The 11,905-nt window shown below is 40.9% G+C and overlaps 1 protein-coding gene across 1 annotated transcript; it reads right to left on the bottom strand.

The window, feature by feature from the left end:
* Positions 1-380: 380 nt before the first annotated feature.
* Positions 381-11,265, bottom strand: RAB43 (RAB43, member RAS oncogene family). The gene is made up of 2 exons (XM_027666003.1): positions 9,001-11,265; positions 381-8,120 (listed from the first exon to the last, which is right to left on the bottom strand). Exons 1-2 carry the CDS (start codon positions 9,362-9,364, stop codon positions 7,867-7,869), a joined length of 618 nt encoding a protein of 205 aa, XP_027521804.1. The 5' UTR covers positions 9,365-11,265; the 3' UTR covers positions 381-7,866.
* Positions 11,266-11,905: the final 640 nt, after the last annotated feature.

The following is an 11,905-nucleotide window of genomic DNA, read 5'->3' as shown; positions in this document are numbered from 1 at the left end:
TAAATGTTCCCTTGGGAAGGTACAGTTGCAACTACATTGTTTACACTTAATTGCAAGCACTGAAAAAGTTATTTGCACTTCTCCAACACTGAAAATTTTGGTTTTAATTCTTAATCTTCCAGGCAGTTATGCTGCAGAGCTTACTAACTCAAGCAATTTAAAGTGCATGCATTTCTGGAAGGATGGACAGTTGTAAGGATAAGAGGAAGAGAGTTAAGCACCGTTTGTTTAATGAAGGGTACATTAGGTCATATCTTGTGTAAAAGCAGACCATACATCACTGTAGAACGGGATACATAATTTCTTAAAACTTGATTTTGTTTCTGATAATATATCACAACAAGGTACATGCATAAAATAACAACAGAACATATTAATTGCAAAGTTTACTTTAATTAAACCTTTTTAATGATACACAGTACAATGTATCCACTACGTTGCTAAAATTCACAACAAAAGCAGGTTTCATATGTTTAAAAATACTTTTCATAATAAATTCATAAATAAATGAAGGTAAAGTATAAAAAATTACCGTAGTATGCAAGCTTGCTCCCTTGTCTCCTCATATTCCAAATGATCTAGACAGTATTGTGATAAGAAAGTTTCAAAGCAAAATAGTTACTGATGATTAGAAATGTACAGCTGGCATCTCTTGAAGGAACCTTGAAAAACAGCAACACATTTGTGCTAGAAAATGCAGAATCATTTTAACACTGTTATCATCCAAACCCCTCAGATAATTTTGGAATGCAGTGAATGAATTCAATATGAATTAGAGATTTTCACCTTCTCCCCAACAGGTGTGTGAGCCAGCCTGGCTGGAATGCTCCCTGTCCCTGGAGTTGTGGGCTTTGTACCTGTTAAATCACAGAGTGAGGCACAGAAGAGGGAAAAGCTGGTTGACAGCACTGAGCATATCTGACTGTCAGAAATTTATCCTTACAGACTTAGAAAATAGAAATCTTTAAAAACACTTACAAATAACTAAATTCACCTTCTGCTCAGTAGATGTCTGTATCTACTTTATGTCTGGCAGGCAGGACAGGGTCTGGTCTCATCCCTTGGCCTCCCCAGGTTTGGGAATGGTATGTGTGTGTCACACCATTCCAACACAACTCTGGGGAATCCCTGATCCTACACCACCAAACCCTATTTGCAAAGTTATTCTCCTCAGCAATATCATCATTCTCTCAAGAAAACATATATAGCATTTTATTTTGTCAAGTATCGAACTACTCTTCACACCTAGAATAATCTATTTTAGTATCACTTATAAAGGGGAAAAATGCTTCCTTATGCACAGCATTTAGGGAACGAACATGAAAAATGCAGAATATCAGGATGCTCTGCCTTTCACATTAATGTTTTTTTTCTTTGATTCCCTTTAGTGCAAAACCACTTCCATAAAAGTTCTGTGCTTTTTTTGTAATGGTACCAAGATGCTTTTGAAGACGTTGACAGGCATCTGTCTGCAGCTTTAATGTCTCTGAAAATGCAGCTCTTGGCTCACTTTTAAAAAATACCTTCAAGTTGTCAAGACAAGTTTGCATGCTGTGTTCAGGACAGCCTTCCATAGCCCTGTTTTCACATATGATAGTGTGGGTACCCAAAATCACTCCCTCACATCTTCAGAGGAATCCATATTGCTCAGAGCATCTATTGCAGAAGGAAAGGGTGTTATCATCACATGTTCCACATCCCAGTGCAGCGTAAAGGTGGTTACTAGGAGATTGGCTTTTGGAGATACACGGATTACGTGGGGCAGGAGCCTTAAAAAGGACAGTTTCTAAGGAAATACAGTCTTCTCTTTGAAGTTTTCCTCACTGTTATCTGGAAAATATAATCTTTGTGCCGTAACTTTTTTTTATTGATTGAACAATTAGAAGTTAAAACTGCTAGCTTGCCACAATTTTGGTCTCTAAGATAAAATTTACAGCAATGTGGATCTTTTTTATCTGGCTATAGGGGGGAAACTGAGGTTTAAACTCCTACAGAGTAGTTAATGCTAAGATGTGTGTTTCATATGTTCTTATGAAAGCTTAAATGCTTCATGATAGGAAGGTTAATCCTCATTATTCTGTTAAATTTCAGGTTGAGAAAAAGCACAATGAGTGTCAGCAGTTCACCTGGATAATCTAAAAATGTCTTCCAAAAGAAACATGAAAAGTGACTTTTTAATGATAAAGAAAGCCTCAAGGAATTTTTATTAAGGTACAATCTTGGATCTCCTAAAGGTTTTCAAATGGTGTCCTAGGGGAGAGAGACGTTTTTTAACCTCATAATGGAAGGACTAGGTCCTAAATACAACTTATTAAAGCCAATTTAACAGCTCTCCAAATGTTAAACTCTGTTGTTACCATACACTTAATTAGTTCTTAGCAGACCACTCTTCTTCAGTACAGAAAGCATTCAAATTTCAGTGGTACAAAAAGCAAAGAGGAAAACCTGTAACTCCTTGAGTAGTGCTTTAGTTTACCTTTGGGAAGGAAAGTATCTCCTTTGAACTGAGTAAGCACTGATTGCACCTAACATATTTCATCAGACTAAATCCAAAATCTTCCCTGACTGTTACTCAGGCTTCACTTTGCTCATTCTTGTGAAGTTCTCCTGTTCCCTTGTCTTCCATGGCCACTGACTCACATGGAAAAACAAGACAACTGTTGACAGCCTGTTTTCAGTGATGCCTAAAGTTACTTATGTAATACAGGGAACTGCCTTTATCAGCATTCAAGTAATAGAAACCCTTGTTAAAAAGACACAGTGAAAAAAACCTGCAACCCTTTTATGCTTCAAAGGATTATTTTTAAAGTGCATTTTAACATATTTCAGTCACCCCAAAAAATGATGAAATTTGTCATACTAAGATTAGGACAGGAGAGTATCCTGGCTATTTTTATCTAACCTCTGGGAACAATTCCGTGGAGAGCAACTATATATTTGGGTTGGTTTGATTCTGTAACCCTGCTCTTTTCCAAGTAAACTAAACTGAAATGATAAAGAAGATGCAGAGGGCTAACCTTGTGCTGGAAACCAGAACATCCAGCTGTGGAATAGTTGGAGTTTTTCCTAAAGTACACAGCGGAGATTGCAATGAAATGCTTCCATCTGAGATTTTTTGCTCCATAACCCAGTTCAATAATCTAATGTTACCTGGCCAGTAAAAACCAAGATACCCAGGAGGCTGCTTCTCTAACTAAAATCAGCACCACTACAGACAGTACAAAAATCAAACTGAGACAGCATTTCCCAAATCTATGAATCCCTTCTCACAGCATGGAAAAGAACTGTCAAATCTAAGAACAGCCCCATCATCAAGGACTCTGCTCTATGACTCTTAAAGTCACTATACTTCATAAAACTGTAGTAAAATATTAATCTATATTAACAACCTGGCATCTTTTATTGCCTAATTTGTAAATACAGAATGCCTTTTAGTTGATAAAACAATCTAGTATCATTTGAGCAAGGAAAATTAAGTGGTTAGGGTGATTAGCCCAAACTTTGGGATTTGTTTCCTCTCAGTTCCAAGAACCACCATTCTGTGAGAATGCCTGACAGGGGTTAGACTGAGCACTCCCCATCGCTGGAAGGTACCAGAGGGAGAGGAACTTTATTTTTCAGGTTCACAAAGCATGTATTGTTCTCACTTCATTTTCCTCCAGCACACTGTTTGCCCAAAATAATAGGGTAAACTTCAGTGGTCTGTTAATATATAAATGTTTTGGCAGCAGGATAGGTAAAGAGAAACCACTTCTATTGAGGAAATAACATATTAATTCATCTTGATTTAAGGAGACTTTCATTGTACCATTGAGTAAAACAATCCCACAAAGAGAAACTAAGGATATTTTACCTCCCAGTTCCCTCAGGACTGGTGTGAGACAGCAGAAGACCTTCAAATGGTCCCCTGGCTGGGACTGAGATGAACAGAGCAGCAGTCTCAGTGGGCCAATGGATCCTGGGGCAAACCGAGGGAAGGCTTTAATGGTATTTAGGGAGTGTGGGTGGCTCAACACTGTGAGGTACCACTGCAGCAATGCAGGTATATTGCAGCTCTGTTCTTCAAAGCAGTATGAGTTTTAATGGCAAAGAAAGAAAATGAGCAAGAGCTCCACTTTGGTGAAGTTCTTGGAAATCTATTAGTAGTATTAGCTGGGCTTCATTCAGTTTGCAATGTTACCTACCAAAACAACCTGCTTTCCACTCCAGCGAGAGGGATAAAATCATTAGGACATTTCCTCTGATCTTAAGTATTTTCAATTTTTTTCAAACTTTGTTTTGCAAAGCCAATGTTAGCAGGTTTCTGGGCTGACATATATTTGGTTTGTATTTACAAAATTCTAAATATTTGTACAAGTTCCATCCGTGATGATGGATTGGATGAGTAACTGGAGATGAAATTAGCTTAAAACAAAATCAATACAAAGGGTAACAAAGCCCACGCTCCTGGGAACCATTGTGCTGATGATTTCATTTCAGTATTTGCCTCTGCATTCCACTCCCAAGTGTTACAAGGCAGGGATCAACGTCCCCTTCTGTGCTTTTGTAATATTTTTGCACTGCCAAAAATAAATGATAAATACTAATGCAAACACATGGTCAGCCAAGGAGATCTGCTTAAAAGCAATTACTGCACCATACTCTCGTTAATGTTCAACTGCCAGTAAACAGGTTTCTTGGCAAATGTTTAGGCTGTGAACTCTGAACATGCACTACTGAATTATTCACTCAATGTACATCAGTGCACATTTGTAACCTAAGATCTGAAACTCAGGTTTTTACCCGTAAATTGCAGGTTTATAGCTACTCTCTTCTCCCAGGTACCCTTTTGGTTTCAATAGGATTAGTGGAACTAAACCAACAGCACTGTCTGCCTAATGTTTGAATTACACAGCTGGGTGTGAGTTACAGGTTTAGGAAAGTCTTCAGCAGGGCAGTGAAAAGCTCTAAGTTACACTTACTGTTCATTTTGGTCAAGAAGCTCTCAGTCTAGTGAGTGCTGTGCTACTGCAACGGACAGAGAAAAGGTTTGGTTATCAAAATAAACCTGAACTACTCACAGCCCAAGTCACTCATAGCTGTCCCTAACTAAAAAATAAACCAGGCCTTCAGTCTATTTCTTTGTTCCCTTGTGCTCAGTTAGGAGGGCATGCAAACTTGTATTACACTTGTTACAACACAGAAGAGCCAAAAGACAAAACTGATAGCAAGCCAGAGTCTCAGTTTTCTACAGCAAAATGCAAACTAATCAGAATTGGTGCCTTCACAGCAAACAAGTCCCTGCTGCTGCACTGCATGTTTTGTCACTGAACCAGAATAATCTGCAGACAGCGTCTCAACCTTCAAGGGTAGTTTAAGAGATACATCCAGGTAAATTGTAAGGAGAAGCATAGTGCATAGGCTAATTCTACTTATTTACTAAACAAACCTCCAAACTAAGAAAATGGATCAATAACTCCTTCTCTTCATCTACTGTAAAAACACAATCATTCACTGACTGCACTGGAAGCAGGATTTCAGTTCATTTTGCACCTTGTTCCAGTTTTCCATGAGTTACTATGTAAACTATGGATTTCAGTCTGAGTAGCAGCAATACTGTTCTTAAATGCGTGTGAATTTTTATCAGCATTAAATAATTTGGCACTAATCCTGCAAATAGTGGGAGGCTGAGCTTATCTGGGGGTCCATGTTCACGCACACACAACTGCAGGACTATGACCTACACACGTAAACTGTACCGTGTCATGACACAAAGTCAAATGCTTCTGAGTATTCTCTATCTCAGGACCATCTAACCAGGAGAAAGAGCACTCACCAGGACCGAGTTTCAGCTTGGACTGTCTTCACAGTTGCTCCTGAGAGTAGGACAGATGGAGTACACTAACAAATCCAGAGTTTGGACAATTCTCATTTTCAACGCCTAGCCGGACAAGTTATTGCCTGTTATCTTTGGATGTAGGAGAGATGGGAATGTTCTGGAAAACTATCCAAAAACACTACCAAATACTGCAGGTCAGCCTGCTCTTCCACATAAAATATTAGAATTGTGAAAACTATACCAACTGAAAAAGGTAAGGCCCTTTCACTCTCTTAAAACTGTAAAACCTGAAAACTAACCCCTCAGATTAGAAGCAAATAGGCTACAAAGCATATGTTACTCCTCAATTATCTACCTCATAGTTTAAAAAACCAGAAAGACCAGAGAATGATTTAATATTTTCTACAGGAAGATGAGTAGTATTAAAATTAGTATCCATTAGCCCTTTCCTAAGTCTTCCTAATTTTCATGACACTGGATATGTTGAATGGCTAAACTGGTGCAGCCCTAGTAGCAAAACAATTCAAGTCCTTTTTGATCAAGATTTTTCAAAAGAGACAAATGATGACTTGGGTGCTTTCAGAAAATGAGCTCCTTCATCTTATCAGGATTGCAAAGATCACCTGCCATCCCTGAACACCACTGCTTTACTGGCAGAGTTAAAAATCTTCCTGCTCCTGCTCCCTTTTTGTAAGGTGCCTGAGTGTAAACCCAGAGGATGCTGCCATCAGTACTTCAGCTGCACCTACCACACACTACAGAGCCAAATCTGAAAGAACTGGGTGTAGCTGGAGTATTAAATCAATTTTACTTAACAATGCAGACTTTTGATCAACAATGAAAGATTTTTCCTGATGAATGTTTTCATGAAATGAAAAGCAACTGGTAACTTGTGATAGGGAGAGGGAAACATTTGGGTTCAAAGTTGGGAGGGAATCACTGGAAAAGACGTTGGTTTCTCAAAGCTAAGAAGTTGCAATGCATGCAGTTTACAGCTACTCTGAGCTCTTCTTTCCCATTATGTGCCCATCTGGTACTTAAAGAGATGGTTTAGAAAACAAAACCAATACAAAAATCAAATCCACTTATGCCACTTAAGCAATGAACACTCTGGTAACATAATGTCAAATGTATGACCAGAATTAACCCTGTAAATGACCATTAGGCACATGGCAAGAGGTCGTGACTACAGTCAGCTCAAGGTTTCTCCAGTTCCTGTTTCCAGTGGTGCAGGTCTTGAACTGTGAAATGAAATTATGAGACCTGAGGGCAAAGCCTCAGTGATACCCACTAGGAAAAAGGAGCTATCACTGTGCAAATAATAACAAATGAAATGCATCTACCCTCTCCTCGAGGCTGTATAGAAATAACTACTCTAGTCCAATCCTGCTTGACAGTAAGTCGTGATATTGCTCGGGCTGATTTTGCTTCTGTTAAAATGATAACTTAAAATCATCACAAAACCTGAGAGAAGGCTTCCCCACCTGGGCCTGTTCCACAGTAACTAGCAGTCTATGCCCTAGGACAGGTACCTGCTATTTGGTCCTGTAATCAAAATGCTGGGGATTATGACACTTGAAATACCTTTATCAAAGACATCGTCACTTTTTGGTCACTAGTGGAGTGCTGAGGATTTCAAGAGACACTGTCAAGATTGCTTTTTTCAAAAGGGACCTCCTTTGCCAACAGTCCCGTGCTAAATGTTTCAGAACTTTGGCTTTGCATGTCTCTTCCCCAGCCACCTGTCTCCCCACCCCACATCACCAGTTCAAAGCTGTTTCCGCCATTTTTGTAACTTGTATGAAGGTTACAGAAAATAAAACAGTGGGGACAAATGTTAAGGAAGTTTTTCAGAGGGTTTGACTTTCAGGACTACCTCTCAAAAGTCCCTTTTTAAAAATAAGACACCAAAGCAAACAGGACTGTGTCTAACTTCTACAAAATTGCTGGTTTCACAGGAGGAGGAGAGTATGGCTACCATGCTACTCAGCATTAGGGTGAAGCACCATCTAAATTCCGGTAAAGTCAGGGATATCACCTAGCTCTTATCAGCAACCACACCCCCAGCCTTCCACAACGTCTTTGCTGTCCAGCTTGATGCTGTCAGTGTTCTTCTCGCTGAACATGGGCCCGCCGTGCCTCATCATGAGCTCCGTGGCCATCTTCACAAACGCCTCCTCCACGTTGCTGGAGTCCTTCGCAGAGGTCTCGATGGCACAGATGATATTGTCATAGTGTTCAGCCAGGCTCTGGGCCTCTTCTAGCTGAACCTCTCGAAGGTCACTTAGGTCAGACTTGTTTCCTGGGAGGGAAGGAAACAACAGAGTAATTTATAATGACTGTTTATGCCACAGAAAGTGTGTAGCTGGAGGTTCTCTGGTTGCCCAGGGAAGCTGCAGGATTTCCAGTCATGGGGGTTTTCAAAATTCAACTGAAAAGGCCCTCACCAACCTGCCATTGGCCTCGCTCTGAGCAGGAGGTTGGAGCTCATGAACCCCTTCCATAACCTCATGAACCCCTTCCAACCTGTATTTCTGTGTGACTCATAGGACAGAAAAAGTAACTGAACAGTGGTGGCTGTAGACCTTAACAAAATTAAAATGGGCTAGAAATGAAAGCTGAAACCATCTTGTGAAAGCAGCAGCTGTCTGCTGGGCCCTAGGGAAATCAGAATAGCACTGCTGTTCCATTAGCAGGTCTAATGGACGTGGCCCCGAGAGCCACGTCTGAGTCCAAAACATTGGGGCTGGGAAGCAGAACTTCCAGCAGAGAACTGACATGCCTTGACTGCCCCAAAGGCCTTCCAAAATCCCCTGTCTGCTGAAGCGTGTGGGTGTTCCAGTGCTTGCTATGACAGAGCTTCTCTAGGCCCTGAAAACCTTGGGATCTTTATCATGAGAACATCTCCACAGCAGCTGTGCCTCAGAACCTGGAAATCCGGGAGATGCAAAGGATTCAAAGCTGTCTACTTCTTAACATAAGTTAATCAAAGCAAAACATTTCTGTTTGGATGAATCAGTGCTTTCTAATTTAAAAAAATTGGTCATATTTCCAATCAGATCTATTGCTTGCATCTTAACTTCAACCAGAAATAAAACTTCTAACCACCCTAAACAAGTATTGCAAATAATTACATTGAGCAGCAGTAGGCTGCAGTGCTGGTGTGAACGTTTTCAACTCACCAATCAGTAACTGCACTATGTTGGAGCCGGCGTACTTCCTGACATCCTCGATCCAGCGAGGGATGGACAGGAAGGAGCCCCTCTTGCTGATGTCGTAGGCCAGGATGGCCCCGTTGGCGCTGCGATAGTAACTCTGCGTGATGGTGCGGAACCTCTCCTGGCCGGCCGTGTCCCAGATCTGCAGCTGGATGAAACAGGGACAGTGAGACACGGGCCAGCCAGCTCTGCTGGACCCAGGCACAGCACCCCAGATCCCTCTCCTGTGTAAATAATGAATTCTGGCACCACATTTTTCTAGTCTTTTGTTCATGATTGAAGGCTGATGACAATATATGCTTGAGAACCGTGATATAAACATACACATATGTAATACATGCTGAGAACTTAGCTGCTGAAAGGTTATATCTGTATCAGTTGGGACACACTGTGTTCCTGCAGTGAGCTTCTTCTGTGGCAGATTATGAAATTATCTCTTGTGTGTCCAGCCCTAGCCCTTTGTCACCTCCTCTAGCACAGTCAGCAGAACAAGATGTTCCCCCACAGCAAAGCCACTCCAGTTCATCTGGTGTGTCACTGAAACTACAGGTGGTTTTTCACTGGAATATCATCTGTGGCACTGCTGTGGGTTTGCCAGTTCTGCTACGGGGGCAGGAACGACTGGGGCAGGATGTGCTCACATCACCTGAGAGCACTGATGCTGTTTCAGAAGGAAATATGAGACAATTCAAAGAATATAGATAAAAGTGTATAAATGAAAAGCCAGCAATTCTAGGTTTCAGTAAGGTCAAAGATCAAGTCAGGCTAGTCGCCTGTCCTTTTCCAGGTGGAAGAACAGACATTACACCAGGGCAGGAAGAAGAAATGCTTGGCTTACAGACTTTTGTCCAAATCCAGCAGCATAAGAATTATGAGTTTAGTATCAGGGTTTGAGTTCTCTGTACTAGATGTTCCAGAGGAAGAAGCCAAATAACTCAGAGTGGACAAACACAATATCCTGCTCATAGGGAAAATGTCTTTCTAAATCCTCTTGTTTTATAGGTTGTCTAATGTCCTGGAATATGACGGCTTATAGTCCAGGATCTTTTAATCTGAAGTAACTGTGGATGTTCTCATCTTCCATATAAATCTCTAATCCTTTTTGAATCTTTCAAAGCTCTTGTCTTCAACACATAGTAGCAATGAAACCAAAGAATTTCCTTTTACAGATTTTATATTTTCAGTCCCTCTGTTGTACTTTCACTTCTCTATCCCAAATGATAAATGAGAGACCACTGCTTGTCTTTTTGTGCCATTCCTTATACTCTGCATCTCTTCTTATGAGACAGAGCATAAGCAAATACTTCTGGGGTTTTTAATCCTCCCAAAGTGTGGACCTGTTATTTATTGTTTCCCCCCTCTCTCAACCTCCTTATTTTAAAGACCTGACACAATACAATGTGTCAGTGATATTTTACATAAAATAATATGGAATTATTTATTTATTTATTTATTTATTTTACACAATAGCATTTTCTTTCTATCTTCTAACTCCTGCATTTTTGAGCAGTAACTTTCCCTTTGGAAAAGGCTGTACTGATGAGATCTCATTTCCTGTGCCAACCAAGCATTTAGATCCCAAATGATACATGTACAGCTTAAAAGGAACCAATCCAATGAAAAAGGACTTCTCAGTTCTGGTAAGAGCTTTCTCACAGAAGGGGAAAGGACTGTAATGGACTCAGAAAACCACAAAGTAGTGATTATTAATGGAACAGATAATGATTCAGAGCAGTCAGCAGCAATTACTGGAGACAGGGAAGTTCAGGACAGGTTTATGTACAATCTCTGCACTCAAGTCTCCCCCCTAGACCTTTGTGTCTGTTACATAGTTTTAAATCTCAGTACTTGATTAGGTCAAGTGCAAAACAAGGCTAATGATGATTACTCAACTCTTGGGAGAGGTCTGAGTGATTCTGTGCATACAGACAAGTTAGAAACTTTTTAAATTAAGAAATAAAATTGTTTGAGCTCATACTTTTCACATGGTATAAATGAAAGTGTAGAGTGACTCAGCAAGCCAGTGCTGTAGGCTGGATTTTGAAAACCTCTGTATAAGTACATTCCATGAGAATCACAGAATCACTGAGGTTGGGACAGATTTTGGGAGGTGACAAAGCCAACTGCTTTTAAGTGGAGTCAAAACTTAGTTCTTCCAGACAGAATTGGTCCATGATTTTCCCAGGGACCAAAATGAATCTGACCAGCCATCCCAGGATTTCTTGCCCTTTCTGAAGATGGTTTTGATTATTCTGAAGGTTATTTTGATCCACTTTGAGCTTTGAAATTTTTGGACAGCAGAGCCCATAGCACTGGCTGGCACTGAACAGCACAGTGCGGAACTATTATCTCCTGTAAGACTTTTCATGACTCCATATAATCCCCATAAATACATCAGACAAAGTCTTGACCATCTTCTTCTGTTTGCTTTCTCATCTTTTCCTGTTGGGGAGGAGCCCTCAGGGAGTGTATGGCACTGCCCCTCCCAGGGGTGCAGGATGTGTGAGTGGCTGGGATCAGCTGTGCTGGAGAGGCCCTGGGGGTCCTTGCAGACAGCTGAACGGGAGCCAGCATTCCTGGCAGCAGCATCCCGAGCTGTAGGTACAGGAGAGATGGACACACCTGGGAGCTGCTGCCCAGAACCCACAGGCAGGGTGCCACGGACACAGGGCCAGGCCCTTCACGGTGGCACAGGAGAGAAAAACTGAAACAAGGATGCGTCAACTGGATGTACTGAGGAAAATAGGTGGTAACATTTATGGTGGGTCTCTGGAAGATCATTCTGGGAAATGACCCCAAAATGCAGAAAGCAGGTCTTGAACTACAGAAAGCAGGTCTTGAACTACAGAAAGCAGGTCTTGAACTACAG

Source organism: Corapipo altera, unplaced genomic scaffold (genome assembly GCF_003945725.1).
Source record: "Corapipo altera isolate COAL_440 unplaced genomic scaffold, ASM394572v1 101, whole genome shotgun sequence".
Classification (NCBI taxonomy): Eukaryota; Metazoa; Chordata; class Aves; order Passeriformes; family Pipridae; genus Corapipo; species Corapipo altera.
The sequence above is the reverse complement of the archived record's forward strand: the minus strand, read 5'-3'. Positions and strand labels throughout refer to the sequence as shown.